General features: G+C 40.0%; 2 protein-coding genes across 3 annotated transcripts; one reads left to right on the top strand and one right to left on the bottom strand.

The window, feature by feature from the left end:
• The first annotated feature begins 535 nt into the window (after nt 1-535).
• pomgnt1 (protein O-linked mannose N-acetylglucosaminyltransferase 1 (beta 1,2-)) lies at nt 536-13,669 on the top strand. Of its 2 annotated transcripts, none has more exons than XM_026346171.1 (22): nt 536-591; nt 877-1,103; nt 1,612-1,714; nt 2,104-2,219; nt 2,584-2,649; nt 2,907-3,020; nt 3,144-3,261; nt 3,595-3,693; nt 3,852-3,979; nt 4,672-4,742; nt 5,053-5,128; nt 5,392-5,475; nt 5,716-5,757; nt 5,852-5,910; nt 7,109-7,181; nt 7,486-7,614; nt 8,032-8,157; nt 8,273-8,337; nt 8,455-8,499; nt 8,584-8,719; nt 8,935-9,044; nt 10,016-13,669. In XM_026346171.1, exons 2-22 carry the CDS (start codon nt 984-986, stop codon nt 10,095-10,097), a joined length of 1,962 nt encoding a protein of 653 aa, XP_026201956.1. In that variant the 5' UTR covers nt 536-591; nt 877-983; the 3' UTR covers nt 10,098-13,669. The 2 variants fall into 2 exon arrangements, with proteins under 2 accessions (XP_026201956.1, XP_026201955.1); XM_026346170.1 differs by having other exon boundaries at nt 549-665.
• A 265-nt stretch (nt 13,670-13,934) lies between these two features.
• LOC113152641 (tetraspanin-1) lies at nt 13,935-24,713 on the bottom strand. Its single transcript, XM_026346007.1, has 6 exons — nt 24,423-24,713; nt 21,734-21,808; nt 16,752-16,850; nt 15,433-15,576; nt 14,964-15,047; nt 13,935-14,863 (listed from the first exon to the last, which is right to left on the bottom strand). Exons 1-6 carry the CDS (start codon nt 24,603-24,605, stop codon nt 14,804-14,806), a joined length of 645 nt encoding a protein of 214 aa, XP_026201792.1. The 5' UTR covers nt 24,606-24,713; the 3' UTR covers nt 13,935-14,803.
• Between the last annotated feature and the right edge of the window lie 312 nt (nt 24,714-25,025).

A 25,025-nucleotide genomic window follows, 5' to 3' on the forward strand; every position in this document is an offset into this window, starting at 1 on the left:
ATACTATACTATACTTAAGTAAACTAAAATAAAATAGGCAGGGATTCATTTAGTAAAAAGTAGATAAAGAAAAGCAGACTGATGGACAAGGTGTTTAATGCACTTAGCAAATGCACTGAAATATATAAAGGTCTTTTGTGACGTCTATATTATTGTAAATTACACAAGATAATGTAGAAATAATTATATAACATAATGTGTTAAAGTTTATTATAAGTCTTTTTCTAAAATCTTTGTATTGTATTGTAATTGTAGCCTAATTAGTGCAATCAAATAACAAAGCAGAAGAAAATGCACCTCAGCCTCATGTTATAACTAGTTATAACACAGGTAACCTGCTTGGTGTAATAGTTACATGAAGTTCCGTTTCCATGTGGAGTTTTGGTTAAATTAATTGTAGTTTTTGACTCTGTGGGTGAAATGTGTGATTGATGTAAGGACAGGTGTAAAGTCTTTTATCACTTAACCTGTGGAGGTCAGTAAAGAGAACACCTGGGTTTAAACTGACTGGAATCACAGAAGACACGAAGAAGAACGATGACGTCGTTTGCTCCGCGACAGATACACTGTGCATGAAACACAAGTTACAAGGTATACGCCAAATAACTTGGTTTTGCTGCTCGTTAGGAGATTGAAAGGTTAATAGAAGGATTATCGAAGACTCTGTGAGTACTTATGCTGTTATCTCTACAGAAAGGAGACTATTAGAGTGCGTCAGGCTCCGGCTGAGTGAACTAGAACTGCCTCCAGTAGTCACTGTTTGTGTTTGAGCGGTTAGCTAGCTAGCTAGCTAGCTAAAATACCTACCTGTCGACTAAACTTGGTGATTAGCAAACTTTACTTCTGACTCGTGCCGTGCCTTTTGGCGTTTTTCAGGTAACGATGTGACAACCAGTGTGGGTGGTGTTGAGGAGCAGTGTATGTCCCTGCCGCAGAAGGTGGAGGAGGGAAGGCGGAGGGTGTGAGCTCTTTCGGTGTCCGGGATGGAGACCTGGACTCCCAATCCCCGAGCCAAGCCATTCATCCCCCGCCAACAAAGGAGCTTGTACCTCACCTGGAAGTATAAGCTAACCAATAAAAGGACGATCCGACGGTTCTGTCAGGTCAGTAAAACCGGCTTCTTAGGTTTGGGTAGTAATTCCTTCATTAATTAACGTTATATGCTTTATTTTCTCCTGACTTCTGCATAAATTTAAAACGGTACTGAGAATGAAAAATGCTCTAGACCTTGAGTCAACCACTTTTTCTGGGAAAGGTAATTTTTGCACCAGTCTGAAGCCAGAGCACTTGCAGAGATTAAATTTGCCCTAGAAACGTTTTAAAATCTCCCAGCAGTAGCAGGCATATGGTGTTCAAACTTACACCAACAACTACCTCTGTTACATCTGATCTAACTATAGAGAGGGGCACAATATCCAGAGGGGAACTAGCTTTGATGTAATTCCAGTTTCATTCATAGGTGTCGTCGGCTGGGTTCATTTACATAATGAGTTATTCTTGCAATTAATGCACACATTACATTGGCTTGTTCACTTACTCTTTTTCCATTAAGACCAATTTAGGGTGTCAAATTAAGTAAGTGACCACTAAACTGTTTCCCCCCTTCCTCAGGCTGGTGCTGTGTTGTTTCTGCTGATAACAGTTATAGTCAATATTAAACTCATCTTGGACACAAGACGAGTAGCTAATGAAGATGCGGCTTCTCAAGAGTATGGTAAGACATTGAGTTTTAATAAAGTTTTTATGGATAATGCCACATGAATGATCAGATGTTGCTCACATTTTTCCATTAACAGTTGAATCTGTTTTCCTAGCTTGTACCATATCAACTCCCATTTTCATTTTAGCACATAAAACATTTTGGAACACATACTGTAGATACTTTTTTGGTCTTTGGTCTTTATTCTAAGGCTCATTCTGGACTTGATTTATTCTGTGTCAGCTTGTTCTAATCCTCTATTGAAGCTTTGACGTTTACACTAAGTGAACTAGTTAAAGCCTTCACTTTGTCTTGTGCATAATGTCCCCGATTCTGTATCTACACAGTTGCAAATTTATCCAATCTTTCATATGTACTTTTTTTAAATTATTTTTTTTTATTAGAGGATGCAATACCCAACATGGAGACACCACGCAGGCCTGTTAATGGACGCAAAGTCCTCGACATTGAAGTGTACTCCAGCCGCTCCAAGGTCTACGTGGCAGTGGATGGAACCACTGTAAGTTCAACTGACTGTTCTGTCAAAACCACCATAAAACACTTTTTAAAAACTGAAATTATGGTTTAGTCAAAGTTATTTTTTTTGTTTTTGGTGATTTTAATCAGTACAAATAACAGGCCAAATAGGCCAATTCACTAATAGTCTTTGTTAACAGCACAGTGTTAAACGAACCAATCAAACCAAATGAAAAATGTGTTTATTCAAATTAATTCCATGCACTTTAGCTAAATATTACCATGAAACATTTTGGAAAATGCAGTTTGTCTTCAAAACCAGTGTAAATTGTTTGTTGTGGTCACACAGTTACACTATCTGGTGCAGCTTAAAGTGTTTTTATTTTTTATTTTCTGGTTTCCTGTAGGTTTTGGAAGATGACACAAGGGAGCAGGGCAGAGGCATCCATGTGATTGTTCTCAACCAGGCAACTGTGAGCACTGTTCTCCAGATTATAGGCCAACAAATGCCTTTTCTTACAATTTCATGTTTTATTTGGGGCCACAACCAAGTTGTAATACACACTTTCTTTCCTTTGCATTGCTAGACTGATATGTCCTGATTGTTATATCATATACAGACAAACAGCAAAAACTAAATAAAGAATATATAAGAGGAGAAGCAACCTAACACCCCTCCCCTGTTTTAAAGAAAGCTCTGATAGATCTGCTCTGTTTGTTTCTGTCTCAGGGTCATGTGATGGCCAAGAGGATATTTGACACCTACTCTCCCCATGAAGATGAAGCCATGATCCTCTTCCTGAACATGGTGACCCGGGGTCGAGTCCTCATCTTTACTATTAAGGTCAGTTACTGCTACTGAGTCAGATGTTGGTAATTGATGTTATATTCATACAGACAGATGATAAATTCAAAGGTAAAATCGGACTAAGTGGAAATTGAATTAATGAAATTAAATGAATTGCAGGATGAGGGAACATTCCACTTGAAGGATGCTGCTAAGAACTTGCTGAAGAGTCTTGGCAGCCAGGTGTCGCTCAACCTGAGCTGGAGGGACATGTGGACTCTGGTGGTAAAGAAAGGAGGTAGAGGAGTAAACATTTGATTTCATTTGTTGTAACTTCAATTTCCCAGTGTTTTAGATCTCAAACTATGTTTCCTCTCATTGAGGAATCAGTGAATCAGTAAAGCCTTTTCTGTATTTTATGACACAGTGAACATTTAATAATTAACCATTTATTGATCATATACTTGATCAGCTTGTTAAGAACATGATTTTGTCCTCATTAAAGGTACAAAAGGCAACTTAAGTTAGCTGTTGCTTGAGGTTCACTGAGAAAAAGGATAGTTGGTATAATAAGCAGTGTGCAGTGTTTTAGAGTCTGATAAGCTTTAAGATGTGTGCTTTGTGTGTCCAGGTCAGGTGTATGGAGAGAAGCACTCAAAATCTCCAGCTCTGTCCACATGGGGAGACCCAGTGCTTCTGAAGACCGAGGTGCAGCTGACCGCCTCTGAAGGTAAAATACAGTTCTGACAAAATGTAGAATGGTGAAATATTCCTTTATACTTCAAATGAGAGCTTCACCTGATCAACTGCTTCTGATCATGCTTTAAATCATTGATGAAGATTACTTAATACTGTCAAACTGCATGTGATTGATCATCTGTTCTGCAGAAGCAGAGTGCCACTGGGCAGACACTGAATTGAACAGAAGAAGGAAGCTCTTCTGCAGCAAAGTGGAAGGATACGGCAGCATCTGCAGCTGCAAAGACCCAGCACCCATCGAGTTCAATCCCGACCCTGTAAGACACTAAATACAACACAGCACTAGATTGTTTTTTTTTTTTTTTTTTTCCCTCATTAAGCTGCACATATTGAGGACTGAGATAGTAGTGATACTTATTTTGAAAGGCTTTAACATATATTTATTTTCATCTTATTTGTCATATGACACTGACCAACATTCAAGTAGGGTCAAAATGTTGGGATGTGTATATGACATGTTCATTACAGTGCACATAAGACTGGACTGGACTTAGAATAGTATATGTGAATCAGAGCTCAGCTCCGTCTTCTTGAACATCAGTGTTGGCACTTTTGTTTTAAACATTGTGGCTTTCAGACTCTCTCACTGTCCCCAAACAAATGTGGAATGTAGCTCACTTTCTTTGACTTGATTGCTGTGGCGGTCAAACTGTTAAATCCCTAGGTGTATTGAATGGAGGCATTGCAAAGATTTTAGGGAACATTGAGCAGAAGGAAATCATTATCTGCAGTGGTGTAGTCTTCTGAAGTCTGTCTTAAGTCTGAAATTGATGGGAAATATCTTCTATAAGTCTGAAACCTTCCGTTTTCTCAGCTGAACAGATAAATTCACACATACTGTATTTTTTTATTTTTCTTTTGCTCTAACCTGTGACATCTTACTACAGAACCTGACCACTCATTGATCTCAGAGACTAACACTCTTGATACAAACTCTTTGTTTTTCCAGCTCCCAAACAATAACGTCTTCAATGTCCCAGTGGCAGTCATCGCAGGGAACAGACCCAACTATCTCTACCGGTAAGATTAATAATTTATATTTGTATCCGTGATCAAAAGGACTGTGAAGCCTTTTGGTTGTTGTTTTGTTGTTGTTTTTTTTTGTAATTAAAGAATTGGCACCAGAAAACAGACTTTTTATTTTATTTTACTTTTCTACCGGACTGTAAGTAATGTTGTAGAAATGCCTTTGTGACAAGTCATCTATAAATATGTTTCCATGTATCTGTATGTATCTGTATGGATATGTTGGAACCAGTCCCACAGTTATAAATAAGAATAAAGTTAGTCCTCTAAAATAAAGTTAAAGCCAGTTGTCGTTTGTTTTCAGGATGCTGAGGTCACTTCTCTCAGCGCATGGTGTCAACCCACAGATGATCACAGTCTTCATTGATGGTTATTATGAGGTATTATTCTTATTTCTCCTTGAATTTCAGTCACTACAGAAATGTAGACTATGATGCCTTTGGATTTATGGATCTATTTTGTAAAATGAAAAACACTGCGACAAACTGGTTAAAATTTTGCTGTGTAGTTAAAATCATGTAATGTGTCAAAACTTTATTAAATAAACTGAATCCCAGGTTTCACATTAAGACTAGAGCATTTCACAGATGATCCACAGCTGTGTTGCTACATCTTATTGTTCAAATGTGTGTTATTAATCCAGGAGCCGATGGATGTTGTGGAGCTGTTTGGACTCAAGGGAGTTCAACACACACCCATCAGCATCAAGAATGCCAGAGTGTCGCAGGTAAAACAACAGCTGGCGCCACATTTAAGGGGTTGTTCAAATGTTCATGGTGTGATAACTGTCGACTTTCATAGTGTGATATACAGTGAATCCAGGAGACTGCTGCGGTCCTCATGTTCAGTGTCTGCAACGCAGTCAACTGTCCCATACAAGAAATTAAAATGCTTTGAATTTAAGTCAAAACATAGCTGAGACCTTAGTCCTTGTTTCTGTTATGAAAATGTGTCTGTTCTGTCACAGCACTACAAGGCGAGTCTGACTGCAACCTTCAACCTCCACCCAGTGAGTACAGTGCTTTTCATGCCAAACGCTGAGGCTCTCTAGGGTTTGCTTTTCACAGTTTGATTATAATTGTTGTCTATGTTGTTCTTATCAGGATGCTAATTTTGCCATCGTTCTAGAAGAAGACCTGGACATCTCCATCGACTTCTTCAGGTACTTTAGTATGTGCTGCTCATGAATGACTGATAACTGGATCATTATCGGAGCTAAAACAGACAATGCAGCTTGTAATCTTTTTTTTTTTTTTTTAGTAAAAGTAACATGCGTTTGGCTGTTAACTGAAAGTTGAATTTATTTTATGAGAAAGTTTCACACCACACTCTGCTACAGAAGGGCTCAAGAACCACTCCTAGCTACCCAGGTCACCACTAGGTGGGAGCAGACCCACAGTGATGAGCTGTGGAAAAGCTCCATCTTTTCTTTGTTGGACAAATTCACCTCTGAACTGTGTGTTTGCTGATTTAAAGCGTGTGTGTGTGTGTGTGGGGGTGTGTGTGTGTGGGGGTGTGTGTGTGTGGGGGGTGTGTGTGGGGGGTGTGTGTGTGTGTGGGGGTGTGTGTGTGTGTGTGGGGGGGTGTGTGTGTGTGGGGGGTGTGTGTGTGGGGGGGGGTGTGTGTGGGGGGGTGTGTGTGGGGGTGGGGGTGTGTGTGTGTGGGGGTGTGTGTGTGTGGGGGTGTGTGTGTGTGGGTGTGTGACTATGAACCTGGTTCTTCCAGGCAGAATTTCCAGACTGATGTCTTTCTTTTGTCAAAATGAATAAATTATATATACATAGCATAATTACTAAAGCTCAGTGTCAAAGTAAACTAATAATACTGTAATACTGATGTGTTGTGCTGACCTGTACAAAGCGGGAGGGGTTCCAGTGAGAGCTAATCGTTCAGTGTACATTAATCCCAGCAAATATTGATGTTCACTTATTCCATGCGTTATGTGATGAGTTTTGACAATATAGGTTAGGCAAATATGAAATATCTAATGTTTGTGTTTCTGCAAGCTCCGACCTTTCTGTTGAAATTAAATTCAATTCAATTTTATTTGTATAGTTCCAATTCCCAACAGAAGTCATCTCAAGGCACTTGACAGTGGAAGGTTTAAGACCTTAAAGAGTATAATTATACAAAAAATGATATAGAAAACCCAACAATCCCATTAAATAAAACTGTGCCACAGTTGTAAACTGGAACTTTGCTTAAGTGGTTGATTATCTGACATTTTGTCTTGGTACTAAACAGTCTTCTCTGAAATAAGGAGTTTAGTCACTCTCCATTGTACAATAAGGCAGTTTTCACAGTGATGATGTTACTAACCCTGACTTGGTATTGAATGTCGATTTTTGCTTTTGATGCAGTTTTCTGAGTCAGACCATCCACCTGTTGGAGGAGGACGATAGTCTGTACTGTATCTCAGCCTGGAACGACCAGGTAAGTTCAGACTGTTTCCCTTTAAACCAGCGCAGTACTGTTTACTGTGCTTCTCTTCATTTCTAACCAAACCTCTTTTAAAAATGTAACCTTGTTGAGACAGCAACAGGCATATGCTGATCATCATTGCTTTACAGTGACAATATGAAAGTGCACATGTGATTGTGCAGTATTTGATTAGTGAATGTGTCCTCCGTAACAGTTGAGATGTATTTGTTCCACTCTTGTTTCTCTCAGCTGAGTGACCTGGAGGATGACTGGATACCTTCAGAAAAGTCATTGACAGCTGTTCTTTCCTGTACAGGGCTATGAACACACAGCGGAGGACCCGGCCCTGCTCTACAGAGTGGAGAGTATGCCCGGGCTGGGCTGGGTGCTGAAAAAGAGCCTCTACAAGGACGAACTGGAGCCAAAATGGCCAACACCTGAAAAGGTACATAAAGTTGCCTACACAGTACTTACCTATGTTTTCCCAGTTACAGTTTTCCTTTATTCCTGCAGACAGATTACCAGAATGATTTTCAGCCTTTTCATCTCTTCAGTGCATTTGCTAGAGTTCATGTGGCTAAAAAAACAACTTTGAAAAGTGATAATTTATTGTCTCATCTAGTTTTTCTGCCTCCAAGTGACAAAAGATGCCGAATGCAGCTTATAGATTATAACTATTCCATAACTACATCTATCTGTAGTTTCAAATATCTGCATGAGATGCCTGGCAGAGATTTTTAAAATGTCAATGTGTATATCAAATAACCATAAACACAATTTAGCAGTTAATATAATTATAAGTTTTAAAATATGTGAATCTACATTAAGGACCCTTTTTTTTTTTTTTTTTTTTGTCCTGTAGCTGTGGGACTGGGACATGTGGATGCGAATGCCTGAGCAGAGGAAGGGCAGAGAGTGCATTATCCCTGATGTGTCCCGCTCCTACCACTTTGGCATCATCGGCCTAAACATGAACGGCTATTTCCATGTAAGACCTGAAAGAAAAGTGTTTTTAAACCTTTTCAGGAAGTCTGTGATTATTTTTAGTCATTTCTGTTTCGGTTGCCTCCTCATATTATTCTGCTGCCGTCTTTTCTGTCTAGGAGGTTTATTTCAAGAAACACAGGTTCAACACTGTTCCCAATGTGCAGCTGAAGAATGTTGACAGGTGTGTATGTTCGGGACGTGTGGACACCGGCTCTTTTTAATGTTATGAGCTCCCGAATTGTATCTGAAAAGTAATATAGCCGCATCATTACAGTCTGGCTGTGTTTGTGTTTCGCAGCTTGAAGAAAGACGCTTATGAAGTGGAGATTCAAAACCTGCTGAAGTGAGTCCCAGAACCCGTAGGTGTTGAGTTATGATCATGGGAAAACTACAGAAATGGTTGGTGTAATTGTTTGTGTGATTCCAGAGAAGCAGAGGTGCTGGACCACACTAAGAATCCGTGTGAGGATTCATTCTTACCAGACTCTGAGGGTAAGGTCTACGCCATGTTCATTAGGATGGAAACCGAGACGGACACATCTACCTGGACTGAGCTTGCCAAGGTGTGCATATTGTTATCTCGGTCATATTGACATGCAGTTTAACAAAAGTTTAAAAAAACATTAGGTATTACTGTGTGTTACTCTGTTTTTTGTATTTGCTCATTTTTGTCGTTTCATGGTGCAGAAGAGCACGTAATTAAAAGTATGTTAAAACTTTTGGTTATTATGAGGTATTATTGGTATTTCTCCTTGATAATTCTGCTTGTTCTGTCCAGTGCCTGCATGTTTGGGACCTGGATGTGCGGGGATACCACAGAGGCCTGTGGCGGCTTTTCAGAAAAAGGAATCATGTCCTGGTGGTGGCTGTTCCGATCTCCCCGTACTCGTAAGTAAAGCTCAAACTGTAAACTCTGTGTTAGCATAGACGCACACTGGACTTTTACAAACGCATCCATCTGAACAAATATCTAATGCCCTGTAATATGAAAAGGTGCGTTCATCAATTCTTCTTCTCTGTTGACCCACTACTCGTGCTTTCTAAGACTATCCTAAAGAAAGTGTTGGGTTTAAGAACATAACATGTAACACCATGCTGCATTGATCTACTTTGCTGTTAGTAGCTAATTATCTGTGCAGCACTGAGCTTATATTCTGAGACTTAACAGCAGCAGTGTTCTGTCAGTGTAGATGCATTTAGCCAGTCGATCGTTGGTCAAGTCTCAACCTTGTCTGCAAGTGACTGCATGAATTAATTATTGCCTGACATAAAAGCAACCTGACATTAAATGTGAGCGAAGGTGCATCCTCCTTTCTGCCATTTTCAGTCTGGCTCATGTACTTATTTACCGTCAACTGTTGAAATTAGTAACTTTACAAGAACAGGAAGCATCTGAAGTCCTCATGTGGCTCTTTTTAGCCCAGACAACTTCTTCTAATGGAACAACACTAAAGATGCTTTTGTACCTTGTACCTCACTTCCCTTCCCTTCCCCTTCACTATCCCGCTTTGGATAAAGGCGTCTGCCAAACGACTAAATATAAGCGTTAACATACTTCTTCCAACACTGTGTACCGAGTAAAGGAAATTGATTTATTTTTTCTTCAGGCTCTTGTTCTATAGTTTAATTCATGTTTGTGTAGTTTTGCAGTAAAGCAGGAAAAATGCTTCATATTTGTTTAGTTATTTCTGCTAAAGTTAAAAATTAAAATTTCTCTTTTCATTTAATAAAAAAATGAGAATTGAAACATAGTTGAAACGATTCCCTTCCCCTACACAAGAGATGTGATATTATCTTTCACCACTACCTGTCTACCCTCTGTCTCTGTTGTCCCGTCTGTCTCTTTGTCTCATGACCAGTGGGAAGAAACCAGCCAATGTCACTCCCATTCACTTAGAGCCTCCACCCAAAGAAGAGGGAGCACCCGTGGAGCAGATGTAGACCTAACATTACACACACACACACACACACTTCAACTAGCCCAGGCCTTAACACCAATCCCCCTAAAACCCAGCCTGGGACTACTACCACGCTGACTCTCTCTCCTCGATGTGGAACCTGGAAATTGTCTTTTTTTAACAAAAGAGGGATTAACACTACAAACTACACTACTGACTCCATCCAGCGGTTTATGGGCAACAGTTGACGCTAAAGCCAGTTGCACAACCAGCAAATGACTGTCAACAGCTGTTTCCGTGACAACTGTGGGACGAGCTGCGGTCCGTTAAATTTCAACCCAGACTATAACAGAAACGGTACAGACGACACACTGATGAGACGTGATTCATTTGTGTTACTTTGTTTTTTTAACTACTGAGTGCTTTGTCCATCTTGTACAAACATTTTAACTTATCTATTTATTTTACAGCCGTCGAACAAAGAGTTTAGTGGTTTGTTGGCTTTTTGTTTCAGTTTTTTTTTTTTTTTGTATCCACTTTTATCAAGAGCAATGCATTTTTAAAAACCTAACGTTTACAGATAATGAAATAATGTATATACATGCATATATAGATATATTTTTGGATGAAAATGAATAAGGGGTCGTCATATATTTCAGCATTAAATGTTGAGTTTGAGTGAAAGAGCTGATGACAGCCCTGTGGGCTACTGTCGACTGCTTGGGTCAGTTTTCATGAAGACACTCGGTGGTGGCTGACATTAATTTAAGGGTAAAATATTCACTTTTTACAGCAGACACTACAGAAAGCAACTACACAAAACAAACACTGTAATTCATTCTGAATGTACTGACTGTTGCTTTCAACCGGTAAGAGCTCATGACTTTGTGTTGGGTGTTGAACCTCAGTGCTCACTGCGAGAATCGACTTATTAAAACGAAACAACTCCAGAATTGATCCACTTAACATGATAATGATCATGTATTTTCTGACCTAAAACTGCTGTGATCGACCAGAAAATAGCAGCAGTGTTCATTTGTCTTTTTGCATCCAGTTGGCTCGTAGTGGATTTTGTTCTGTTGCCTTATTCTTCATTTTTTTTCCCCCTTGTATTATCAACAACAAACGTGTGAGTATTAAACAGTTAGAATATGTATACAGGTGTGATCGTAGTTGCTGCTGTTGTATTAGGTCAATTATCTCAAGATCATAATTTAAATATCTTTCTAAATAAGATGATTTTCTTGTTACATTGACTTGATCTTTTATTTTTTATTTTTCATGTGAAAATTTTTATTTTAAACCAAAATTATCTGATCATTAACTTAAAGTGATCAAATCTGGATCTCTACTCATAATTACCTACCGACACTCCAGTGAATGTGCCGCCCTCAATCTTGTGACTGCATCTAACTGTGGTGGATCCAGACCATTTGGATAGGTGTGGCCAGTACGATGTCAGGGTGTTCAACAGCACCCCACCCACCACCACCTGTTCAGAAACTTTACCTGAAGAGATAGTTGTAAACACTCGAACATGCTCTTACAGCTTCGCTGTATTATAATGATCCATTCATTAATAATCTACTCAAACACTAAAACAAACAAGAATTATTAGTCTTTTTAGTGTCTCCCCCCGTGTTGTTCACACCAGTTAATCTAAAATCGTGTCTTTACGTGACGAGGAGACGCTGTGGTCGTCAGCAGCTGCGTCTCGAGTCGTGCTTTCCCGCTGACGTATCCCACTAAACGAGTGAGCGTGTGAATCACATTTCAATGCAGCTCTGTGGCTCCAGTATTTGCACAGTCATTTGATTTTAATGGCTGCCAGAGAACCACATATTTACTTTGTGCAGCCAGATAATCCCGTCAGACAGAACCACTTATAACGCAGTATTGGAGCTCATGTCATGAGTGAATTAATGGATGTTTGTGTCCTCGAAATTTCACCTCAACTCTACTTTATGATTGTCTTAAAATGTCAGCTTGTCTTTTTTTTTTTTTCTTTTTTTCTCGAGTGGTGCTTGTGCTTCTCCTCATTTAATCGAGAGGGTAAAACGAAATCATTGTCTTCTCAGCAATACTGTTGAATGTTTGTTTACTGCTTGCGGTATAATTGGCAGCAGGTACCTTGGAGTGACAGTCGGGATCGGTAGACATACTGTAAGTTTGAGATGCAGTTTGACATGTATGAGTTCCTTTTATTGAGTAAATAAAGATGGTTTTTACTGAAGTCTCTTTCAGCCTTTTCCTCTTTTGGGGCTGTGCTGGATGCTGTTTAAATAATTCATAAAGAAGGGTTTATTATTAGTACGTATTATTCATGCAATAAGCCTGCAGCTATTATCTTGGAGTTATTCTGAGCTCTGATTTTTCTAGAGATGCTCACATTGTCTGGCTTGTGCTGCTGACAGATTTCCCAGGAGACCATAAGGCAGCACAACCGTATGAGGAAACGCATGCAGCGAGGGAAATGTATGCAAATCCTCAGGGTTCAGTGGATTTCAGCAGCCGCTGTGGTTGACCAAGGGCAAATGTGGTTTCCTGTCCTTTGACCCCTCACTGATCAGTAAAGATTTGGCTCCTATAAATGAAGTCAGTACGTTGCCCAATTATGGATAAAACACTTTTATAAATCTATTTCTATTATCTTGACCTTGATTTGTATATTTCAAAGCTGGTTTTCTGAACTTTCACTCAGCTCTCGGTTCATAAACGACAGCCAGTACATGTCCATCCCTTCTTCTTCATCAACGTGAGCCAAACTGTTAGTGAAGCCTGTCGTGTTTGTGACCTGGTGCACTGACGTCCATTGTGTTGATTAAAAGATAGGTTTCTGAATGTACCTCTGCATTAGGTTTAATTAAGAAAAAGGTTTTATTCATAAGTGAGAGAATGTAAATAGTAACAAACTTGAGTCTGTCAGTCAGAAGTCTCTGTTTGTGTGTCTGTGCATGTGCTAAATGTCATTTTTGACCTATTGAGCATCCTAACTAGCCGAGCTCAGAGGCTGCCGACTGAGATGTAGATGAAATATTGATTTCTACATGTGTTCTGGGGGGTTACTGTTGAACATGGAGCTCAGCAGCACTGAGAAAATGACAGATCGAACTCTAAATACATCACAGGTGCATAAATGGAAAGAAGAGTGAGCATGACATGTTTTTGTGCCTTTTGTGGCCCTTTTGCCATTCGAGGTTTTATTTACAGAGCCGGATGCAAAATGTAAATTACAGTATTTAAAATGAATAACAGTAGAAACTGTCAAGCAACTTGAGCTGCTGGGACTCAAATCCAGCAAATGTACAGTACTAATGAAGGTAATGGCCACTGAAATACATTTTCTCTTAATTTTACTATGCACATTTAATCATGCATATAGTTTCTCCTCCTCCATAACACGTACACATCAAGACCAATAGAATCTGTCTCAGACTTTTCTTTTCACGGGGCTCAGTTCTTTGACCCCAACTAAATGTTTTGACGACCTTTGTACTAGGTTTTATTTGTGGATGATACAGTTTAGACATGTTCCAGGAAGAATTTACACAAGGTTCAGAGAATTATATATTATTAATATGATCAGTTATGATCTTAGTACCTTCCTGTTGTTGTTTTTAATCCTTTGTGTATTTGTCAGCTCCCATGTTAAAAAATATATTAAAAAATATATATATAAAAATCCAGGAGGAAAAATGATATAATAAAAAGAAATAAAAGAACAAATCAGTTGAAAGTACAAATAAAATAATTACAGAGCATTTTGTTCTTCAGATCAAGTTTTTTTTTTTATTATTACATGACAAATTAAACAATCTCAGTTCGAGAACATATTTACTGAAAGTTATAAGAAAGTTTCTTACTTGTTACTAAACGATGCTTTTAGGTTTTATGTTGCATTCAAACAAAAGGACAAAATCATGTGTTAAGAGGGAACGTTCTATATCATGAAAGAGTAATAAGTAAAGGCCTCAGTCTCAGTATGTCAACACCTGATCTCTATTAGATCAGGAAATACGGCACTGTGGTTATAATCATTCCTGCACGAGTCCAGGTGGCTGTTTTCTGAGCAAAAGCACTGATGAGAATGAGGCAGACAAGAGACACTGATCCAAAATCTAATCAGTTCATCCTCGAGTCCCTCCATGGGATGGATGTGCACACAACTGAAAAGCAGAAAGCCTTCAGCCGCTGTGTGAGTGAGCAACATGATGTTTTGTCATTGTAATTTCCTCTTGTACAGAAGCAGCAGAACAAAACCTCTGGTTGAGGATCTGTAATTCAGGGGCTGCTGAACATTGCCCCACCTCCTGTCTATTATGGGCCTTTTTATTGGCCAGTATTTACTCAGCTTTGTTTCACAATGCATGTAATCTTCAAGGGCAGGAGATGGAACATTAATGAACAGTGTACAGGACAAAGGAGCGCTGCTGCTTCCTTTCACAACGCTTGATCTGCTGTGTAGAGAAACACATTTGAAATACATGTTTAAATAATGCAGGGTAGCACAGTCTTCGTACAGAAACAGATAATGTGGCTCCATCATGGATGGATTATGATTGGCGCACAGAAACGTGATGAGATGTGGATACATGCTCAGTTTTACTGATAAATGTGATTTCATTTAGAAATTTGCCTGAAGGCTAAGAATAGAAAAACAGAAAATAGAATTTGAGTGATCGAGCTGCTAAATAATATCGATCTGAGATTTCATGTATGATCTATCTGTGTCATGGTTTCATGTTCCTCTCAGTGGACTCTTTTGTCCAGGTGGCAGTAAAGGTACATGGACACAACCATCGCAGCAATCTGACAAAACAACAAACAGAACAATACGTTTATTTGTTAATAAAAAATTGGCTCAAATATTCTTCAGGACTTTCTTCAATTTCTTTTAATGATATTTTACCTCTAAGATCCCAATTCCTGCTGCGACACTTCCCACGATGTTGGCGTGGTCTTTGAGAGTCTTCAGGATTTCTTTAAAACAGCCCTTTGGAAGAATGAGTTATTAAAGTATTATCAGTTCTCAAATAGACCTGATAAACACAGATAGCAAAGTCACCAAATGTCACATTTACATCTTTTAATGTAAATTCAGCAGCCTCATTCCCAATAATTAAAAACTGTGGAAGAAGGAACTCTTTTGCAACTTTGTGATTAGCGTCACTGAGCATATGTTAGCATTCTAACATGTGACACTAAGAAAGTGAACATAGTAAACGTTCCCTGACTAATACTGGTGTATTTGCATGTTTTATCATAATTATTCATTTTATGCTGCTTTAGATTAAACTTTATGATCATTTTGGAAGCTGCAGCTTTTGAAATTGAATTTCACCAGTGATGCTGCATTGGAGCAGCGTGTTCCACCTCACCTGCACGCCGCTGCGCTCCGCCTCGTCTCGGCTGCAGGTGGTGCTGTTGGTCCAGCAGCAGGTGAACGGCAGACTGCCTTTGTTCTCGCTTTCAAACTTAGAGCCCACAAAGTCTGTGTAGTTGGTGAAGCCGCAGCACCTCAGCTGAGAGAGGGATGAAAACACACCTTCAGAATAAAAACAAAATAATCTGTTTCTTTACACAGTTGTATGTCAGTGGAATATATATATAGTAAAACTCAAGGTCTGATGTTGACCATGATTATTATACTTGCCAATACAAATCTACAGAATCCATTGTTAAGCTCCAGCAAGTTTCTTTTTCAGTGGCTGAGGTAAAGATGTAAGACTGAGGCTCCTTGAGTGACCTTGGCTGTGTCTTTTGTGAGTAGGTCAGCTGAGGTGAACTAACGGACAAAGGCCGTCATATTTTATCAACAGCGTAGAGCTGCTGTTTTGCCTTTTATTTGACTCCAGCTAAGAATTTAGTTCAGCATTTTAGTCTTCAGCCATTCATTTCGGCATTTTTGTTTGTTCAGCTCAGTGAAGGACAAAGAGGAGCAGCCTGCAGCAGTCGCAGCTAACGTTCATGTACGTCCTCAAAATGACATTATTGCAGCCGGTGTGCAGAACCACGATGTGCAGAACCACAATGTGCAGAACCACAATGTGCAGAACGACGATGTGCAGAACCACGATGTGCCTCTCAAAATCTGACACTGTCTATAAACATTTAGCGCTTTCTTGTTCCACAGCTGCCTCCCTGTGTGCAGCTCCACACTGATCCACAGCATTGTGGTGCCAGAGACCCACAACAATTTCTGCAAAGGCGAGAGCGCAACTCGTGCAAGTATGTACACAAGGATTGGGTCGCTGACTTTAGCATGTTAGAGCCTGTAGAGGATACTTGACTTAAATAAGTCCCGCTTGTTTTCTAAATTCTAAACATGTTAAGTATTTACTTTGTTGACAGTGAAGCAAATAGAAAATGACACCCTGCCAGCATCCACACACAAATTGAACTCTGGATTAGCAGTGACTGCTTCACCTCCTCAGGACCCTCAGGGACCTCCGTCCCTCGGGTTCCCCTGTCTTTTGTGGTAAATTTTTTAAATGCAAATTTATATGATGCAGTTTTTTGTAGAATCCTTAAATGCACCACAGATGATGTAGCTCAACACCTCAAAGTTGATTTTGGTGGAGAACTGAAAACTGTAGCTGCGGTAAGGTGGAAAATGATCAGCAGGAATATTATAACCCAACATGCCCCTTAAAGTTGAAACTGTATGACAAAGTGTAGGATTTGACAGGTACAGTACCTCTGCCATGGTGCTGTTCCAGATCTTGGTGACCACAGGATCACTGCCGTAATCCTTCTGTAAAGCAGGAACCGCCCACGCTCTGAGGATCCCCTCAGCCTGCAGAAAACACACGGCTGATGAAAATCTTCAGACCTTCAGTCCTCAGTCCTGCTGGTAAGGTCAACCTACACATAGTCTCACTTCATCCCTAGAACCAGCTCTTAACCCTCAAACTAACCAGTGAAGAAATGAGGACTGAACCGTTCAAAACTGTCTACATGCGAATTATTTCCACAAATTTTCTTTTGTTGTGTGATTTTCCAAAAATGTCAAAAATTCATCCTGATTTTCAATTCTTACTTTTCCAAAACAACATCTTTTATGTCGGCGTGCATTTACTTGACCAAAAATATCAAATGTTTTACTAAAATGTCCCAGTATTTTGAGCTCACTTTCCAGAATTATTCTGACACATTTTAAAATGTCCTCAGTGTCCACTTTATGCCCACATGTATAAGAAATGACACCAAATGTCCAAAGCCGTTCTCTCTTTCCAGACACTGCACAGCTGCATATTGTATTTTTTAGGGTCCATTATTTAGATAAAAGACCAACATATGCAAATACACTTCTGTGAATGGGTTTAGAAGCACATCACTCCACCGCGGAGCTTTTACTGTCAAAGCGGAACAGTCGCACACACACAGACACACACTTAAGTGTATTCACACACAGAACGCGCTGTGGAGGCCTGAGAAAATAAAACAGTGCAGCTGATTTCACAGGCAGGAAAAGTAATTCTGTGGGAGTCACCTATTCATCAGAAATTAAATAAATCTTCTCTCACACAAAGCACCTGGGAAATAAACAGCCCCAGGCTGGCACCTGGAAAAAATGAAAATAAATCAAAACATGACCGAACCATTACTCTCCATTCTTCTTCTCCTTTTTTTATGGTCGTAACCCGAGAGACATTTACATATATATTGATGCTCCTGATGGCTTTGGTCAGGACACATTTTGTCTGATATTCAGGCTTATCCAAAGTGCAGAGAAGGCAGGTTAGGTTTCTGGCCAGAGAGAGAAAACGAGAAAACCTTTCCAAACACACAGGTTAGCTTTTCTTTCACCCCCCTCCCTTCTTCAGCCCTTTTTACCCATTTTGATTAATAATCCCGTCGCATACTGTCAGAGACCCATTTGATGAGGAGGGATGGTGTGTGTGTTACTGTATGTTCCTGTGGCCACATAAAGCCATGTGTTTATCAGATTTATGTGTCAAAAAGTGTGTGTGTGTGTGTGTGTGTACAGTGAAGGGGGCGGGTATACAAGATGCCCAAAGGGATGCTGGGATACACAGCGTAATTAAAAGTGCCCCCCAAGATGCTGGGAGAGCGGCTGAGATCAGAGAGGGTTATTACCAGCCGCCTAATTCATCACCGTCACTCGGCTCCGCGCCTCGCTACATCCCGTTAAACACACACTCACTCACATGGTTACACACTTATATGGGCCCTTACACTCACGTGGTGGACAGACAGGACAAAGCCTACCCACACAGCACCGTGAGGCTGGAGGCGTTAACTCATCTGTCAATACAGTCGAGTGAACACCTACAAACAGGGTGCAAATCTTCATCTGCATGTGTTATTGATCCCTGGAAATGAACTCAGTTGTTAATTTGTGGAATGTTAATCAGAATTATTATACACACTCAATTTAACCATTCGTCCAAAGAGTCCACGTGAGTTAGGGTTTGAGATGTCTGCTAAAATAAACCATTAAAGAAGATCTAGTTTCAGTGAGAGTAGAATGAAGTAGTTGGAAGATGGCTTCTAGAGCGGTGATGATGAGAAACAGCTCTTAACAGTGAATGAAGGTGGTGGTTGTGTGTCCAGGGGGTATGAACTGAATCAGGGACCCGTACAGGTCTTTAGTCTTTATTTGAACAAGTTGGCAAATAGAAAGCATTTGGTTCTTCCACAGCTCGTACCACTTTTCTCTGTCTGTCCTTCTGGGCTCTTTTGGATATAAATTATGCTGCACTCGTCCATGATGTTGCCTTGTGCTCAATAGTTTTTGCCCACAGATGATTTCAGGGTCATGAATCATAATCATAGTGTTGATAGACCACCTTGTATACCGGGGTCTATTCTGTGCTGCTCTGCTGGTCTGTCGTCTAATAATATCGGACCTTGTCGGCCTTGTTTTTACAGTGTGTCCCACATCGTTGACACCAGTTGTAGTCCCATCAGTGTGTATTCTGATGATTCAGCATGTTAAATCGATGGTAGATGTGCTCTAACTGGAGGGTCAGCTTTGTAAATGAATGCATGAGAAGAAGAATAGACCCCAGTGCCATTTACAACTTCCTATCAGACATATTTTGATTAGAAGTAGCTATAAACCGTGTGCGGTGTGAAAATGGTCAGCAACGGCTGCCTCGCTACAGTTTGTGTATCTGCTGTGCTAAGTTTCCTCTGCTGCTAAAGTTGAGCCATGGAAAACCAAATGTTTAAGCTGAAAGATGCTTAAAAAGCTCTAAAGAGCTGAAATACTAACGTGAAGCTAAATCACTACTAATGAGTTATTAAGAAAACAGTGATCTGTACTTTACCGGACGAACATGGGCTGGACCGGACATTAAATGCCACAGTGTCTTTCATTAATCCACTGTCCACGAGTCTATATAGTCCCAGTCATAAATCTCCACCTTGGTCACTTCCAAATCACTTGGGGGAGAAAGAACAACCATGACCACTGACAGCCTCTCATAATGCCTGCTGGAATTGCTTATTAAATCTCCGTTATTCCGACCACCTGAAGGTTATTGGCTCTTTGGTTAGATGAGCTGCAGAGGCCAGGCGGCCATAAGGCAGATTTATGCTGCAGATAAGTAGATGAGAATAGATCAACGCTTTATTTATTGTCTCCTTTCATTGTCTACGCCTCGTTCTCTTACTTATTGACACAGGCAGCTATATATATGCATATTAGATGTATATTGACCATATTCATTATTCTAATGCTGCTGTGTTTACAGTGTCTTATCAAAAGCAGGAGATGGACACCTACTCTTACACACTCATATCCTTGATGGAATGGATGATGTCCTTTGTGTTTGTAATGAACTGATGATGCTAAAGCTAACAAACAGTGCGTTAAATTGACTCTAAACCACATCTACAGTCTTCCTATGGAAGACAAATCTAAGAGTAATGTCTTGCATTTTACTGAGCTTCAACAATAGCTCACACCTCCCTCCTCTCTGTACCATCCTGCTGATGCTCTTTGTCGTTTTAGGCAGATGCCGTTTACATTGCTCACCTTGGTGAGCTCGGCTTTTGTAAATGACAGGGGAGACAAAGGGCAGATTTATTTCAGCAAAACTGCCTGAACAGCAGCAGCAGCAGCAGCAGCAGTAGTAACACACACACTCTTACAGCTTCTTTGTGTGAGAACAGGCACACCTAGAATTGGATAGGACCAGAAAACTGAAACTGAGCAACAGATTCAAACACATACTGACAGACACAGAGCATGAATGTAAAAAATATATTTTAAAAAAAGAAGTGCAGATAAAAATGTTTTGTTTTTAATCCAAATTTATTTCAAAAATGTTCTAGAAATTACTTAAAAATATTTTTTATTAATTTTATTTAAATATTTCTTCTAGGTTCCAAAACAGAGGTCTTTACCTCAAAAGCTGTTACTAGCTTTACTATTATTATTACTACTAGTATCAGGTTTATTGAGCAAGTGACCACACAGATTCATTACTATTTATAATATTTACAACATTAATTATTACCTAATATTGCATCTAATAACTCTATTTAATCTGTCATAAGCTGTATTTGTAGGCGTCGTGATGGTGTTTCATTGATCTATGTCTTGTTCCCAGTAACTTCTGTCTAGTTGCGCTGACCTTTGTGAGTACAACTGTTATAACGAAGCATCATTATACTGAAACAAATATTTAAAAACCAGTGTGAAGTGGGAGGAGGGTGGATTTTGAATGGAGCACAGAAATAAAATCTCACCGCTCCACTTACATCTGGTGTTTTAACCGACTGTTGACTGATGTTAACCTCGTGTTGTGTTATTATAACCATGATGACGATGAGCCATCAACATTCTGGAGGTGTAACTTACTGTTGTACTTAAATCTTAACAATTAGCTTTTGTTCCTCAACATAACTAAACCGTTATGTTTCCCAAATTGGAATCGAGTTTTTAAAACGAGGAAGGTACAGTTCAGTAGCTACCATGTTTAATTTTCTTTCTTTGAAGAACTGCACACGGCCACCAGACGTCACTTGACATCTAGTGGCTTTCTCAGAAATGAACCAGTGCTGCTGCTGTATTTCTAGTGCGTTGTATTTATTTGCCGAGTGCAACTGTTTGACCAACAGCGGACGCACAAACAAATGAAACAAACACGGAATTCTCATTGAGCCTGCTCCATTCATCAGCTTCTCACTGCAGATGGAAGTGTGTTAGATTACCTCCCTTGTTCCTGGGGCCCCAGATATATCTCTGATTGGATAAAATCTCAACCTTTTCCTTTCTTTATTAGTATCCCAGTCCTGACCTACCTCCTTTTAAACCTCATTTGAAATCCTTGTAATTATTTTACGTGGCACTAAATTGAAATGAAGCACGTGTGTATGTGAGATAGGGGAGAACACATATGTAAATAGGCTGTTCTGCATATAAAATGCTTTAGCTTCAATATTCCAGAGTAATAAATTGCTCAAAGGGAGAGACAGCGCACATAGCCCCAGGCTATCCCGGTCTCATTAAGTAGCTGAATGTAGTGAGGTGGACATAACACCAGTAATTCAACGATGGCTGCTGTTAAGATGGAGAATTTACACTGAGATAAAATCCAGAGTGTAGGACAATGAGTTCAAAAAGACAGTGAAGGACATAAAGAATACCAAAATCTAAAGAACGGAGTGAAGAGAAGGACTAAAAAAGAGAAAGAGGTGACTTACAAATGAAGAGTAGGCCAAGGCCACAACTCCTGCTGCCACTTCAGCGATGAATATGATGAGGATGATGGAGAAGAACTGCAGGGAGGGGAAGAGAGGCGGTAAGGACAAAGTGTTTATATTGTACACTGAGTTTTTCAAAAATCATAATCACAATTTTTTGAACTTGTAGTTTATTTCTGTCCCTCTGCAAATTAAGTCTGATTTTCAATGAATGATGTGATTTGTCACGTAGTGAAACCTCCAGGTAACAGAAGACTGAGTGTGATTAATGAGATTATGAATCACGTTGATGTGCTAAATCATTTCATTCAGTTCACAGTTAGGAATTCACTTCTTCTCTTTCAGCTATGGATCATATCAAATCACACAAGTAGAAAAGTGCTATAAGTGCAGATCATTTTCCATTTACCATTCGGTTGTGGGTTCAAACTGTTAATGTTCATTTTAATACGAATTGAGGCCTATTCAAGAAAGAGGAAGCTAGACTGTGTAGTAGATCATGGCTGACATGCTTCATGCTCCACGCTGGCAGTGACAAGCTCCACTGCTAAAAACAGTTTTAAAGAGAAATATCAAAGATTTGGTGTTTAACACCAGTTATTAAACCAACAATCGGCCTTTTACTAACTGTTCAAAACGACTGACAAGCACTACTTTTAAGAGGGTCTTTAATATCCTAATACACAGAGTGTAGCCTTGTAAGAGAAAAGACACACACACACACACACACACAGACATCTGTCAAACAAGCTTAAACATATCCATGAAATGAAATTTAAAAAATTAATACAATAAAGTAATTTGTAAATTTGGCTAAAGTTGAAACCAGATTAATCATAAAATGAGTAAAGTAAAATCTTTTAAATTAAATTAATAATACAGCAGCAAATGCAGATTTATGACTTGATTCTGTCATAAAACATTTCATTAAAAATTTTTATGTCTGTTTTCTCCAACATGTCTGAATATCTAGAGTCCTATTGCACAGAATCTAACAATCACAGCTTGTCAGTAGAGCTTGGCCGATTACACAGAGGAACAGTAAGAAGACGCAGAGCCTGAATGATCTCTGCTATCAGCCTTGCATCCTTTTTGTTCAGTCCATTACAGCTGTTTCTCATTGGAGCCAGATCTGAACTCAGTCCTGCGCTGTCACTTGCAGGATCTGCTGCACCGTCATCATTCAACTCAATGGGACATGTGGACATGATGAGGGCTCTATAGGGGGGAAATGTGCTGACTGTGCTACTCATTAGACTCACTGCAGTGGACTAAGAGGTAGTTAGCTCCGTTACTAATGAGTGTTATAATGTACACTGTGCTGTTCAGGGAATGGTGGTGTTGCTGAAATGTCTGCAGCAGGAAGGGCAGATGTGAATATTAGCTGGACTGTTGATGGGCCGGATGTAAGGAGTGGAGAGACTGTGCAGCAGCTCGGTGTGAAAGCACCTTATGAGGCCACACATTATTATTTGTGTTGTTTTACACCATAGGGTCAGTGGATGAAATCAGTTTTAGGGCAATGAGACAAGACGTGTAGATGACTGAACCACATCACCTTTGACTTTTGCACTTGGTTGGTTTTTCACCTTTATTATTTGCCATACATGTCTAGTCTTGAATCTTCCTAGAAGACACCCTCAGAAATTATTTACAATAAAAGACATGGAGCACAGCTGCCCACTTAAATATTTAGAGACATAATTCACCTATTTGAGTCCATTGTCTCCTCCTGTTTAAAGTTTGGTTTGGTCCCTACCACCTGAGAAAATTATTGAGCTCTTCAGCTGCTATTTGTTCCACTTTCTTCACCATCTAGTTTATAATTGTGTGTGTGTGTGTAACAGACAGTGGGTTAACAGAACTTGTTTGATGAAAACTGCTTCCTAGAAACACTGAGAGTGAACCAATACAGTCAATCCAGCCATACCTGCTGCTAGCAGTGGGTGAGAAATAGAGTACACCTCAGACAGGTCTGTCACAGGGCTGACAGACAGAGAAACTTCCATAAACAGCTATGGAAAGTGTAGAATCACCAGTTAACCCTCATAAGCACAATGAGAACATGCAAACTTAACATGCAAAGCAGAATCTTCTTGCTGTGACAAGTAGTGCTAAACACTGAACCTCAGGCAAAACAGTAAATGTCAAAACCAAACTTATCAGTGAAAAGAGGCTTAAAAGCTGCACAAAATCCTCAGTTGGTTTGTCAACACAAACGCCCGCTGTGTTCGCTGTGCTCGAAAAGTCCCTCTTGTTTTTGAGTGAAGTTTACAGCCTTCGGTGCTGAACCTACTACTGCACTCAAAGATGAATGAGTTTCAGCTTCAGTTTACTTTGGTTTCAAAGTGCAGTCTTTGGGGTGTCAACCGTCTGTGACCTTGACTAAAAATGATGGAGGAAAACCTTACTCCTAAGATCAGACCATGGCAGAAGACTTTAGTGCCTTGTATGAATTTCAATAATCTCTATAATAGGGATCAAAAGAAATGTGTAACAAAATCAAAATAATGAGACGTCTTACTGTCCAAATAGTTATGGACTAGTGTGTAGGTAGGTGGACTAACTTATTAAGCAGAAAGTAAACCACAGCTCTTTCAAGGGGCGCGTTATTAATGTGATACCTAACACAGATTAACCCACTGTGTTCTGCATCAGTGGCAACAAACGGCTAACCTGGGTCACCTACCGTTAGTAGCAGACACTTGCTCTCCTTGTGGGCTCCACAGCAGCCCAGAAGCCCCAGCAGTACCAGCAGGGCCCCGATGGCGATGCTGAAAAAGCCCACGTTGACGAACTGCTTGCCTTGATTGGAGAACGGCCCGAGGAGTTTCAGGAAGGAGCTCCCGTTCACGCTCACCCAGCACCCCATGGCCAACAGGGTCAGCCCGCCCAACTGCAGGAAGATTCAGGAAAACAAACTGCAAACTACAACTTCAACAATCTATGGCTGTGGGACACTGAGCAGTTAGCTTTACAGAGGACACAGGCAACATTTAACAATGCAGAGCAAATCAATCATTTGCAGGCTTGGCCGTCATTCAGATGGGGTCAAGTTGACAAGTAATAGGTTCTGGAAATAAGAAGCCGTTTCACATCACTAACCCCCTCTTATTATTACCTCAAAGTAACACCATGACTTCAATGTTCGCCCCTCGATTCACAGAGGAGGATTTCTTGGCTGAGAGAGGCGCTGCCTCAGGCTTCCCATTATGTACCGAGATGGAGCAACAACAACTCTTTTTACCTCTCTGAATGAAACAACTGCCCTTTCCTACGACCACCTTTATCT

Source organism: Anabas testudineus, chromosome 4, assembly GCF_900324465.2.
Source record: "Anabas testudineus chromosome 4, fAnaTes1.2, whole genome shotgun sequence".
NCBI lineage: Eukaryota > Metazoa > Chordata > Actinopteri > Anabantiformes > Anabantidae > Anabas > Anabas testudineus.

What these genes read in the sequence shown, in the direction of transcription:
- pomgnt1 (XM_026346171.1), top strand. Translation starts at nt 984, where the DNA reads ATGGAGACCTGGACTCCCAATCCCCGAGCCAAGCCATTCATCCCCCGC. An exon ending in ATCTCCATCGACTTCTTCAG is followed by an intron (nt 5,911 to 7,108) that starts GTACTTTAGTAT and finishes CTTTTGATGCAG; the next exon opens with TTTTCTGAGTCAGACCATCC. An exon ending in CCTGGACTGAGCTTGCCAAG is followed by an intron (nt 8,720 to 8,934) that starts GTGTGCATATTG and finishes TGTTCTGTCCAG; the next exon opens with TGCCTGCATGTTTGGGACCT.
- LOC113152641 (XM_026346007.1), bottom strand. Translation starts at nt 24,605, where the DNA reads ATGGGGTGCTGGGTGAGCGTGAACGGGAGCTCCTTCCTGAAACTCCTC. An exon ending in GGAACAGCACCATGGCAGAG is followed by an intron (nt 15,577 to 16,751) that starts GTACTGTACCTG and finishes TCCCTCTCTCAG; the next exon opens with CTGAGGTGCTGCGGCTTCAC. An exon ending in CGGAGCGCAGCGGCGTGCAG is followed by an intron (nt 15,048 to 15,432) that starts GTGAGGTGGAAC and finishes ATTCTTCCAAAG; the next exon opens with GGCTGTTTTAAAGAAATCCT.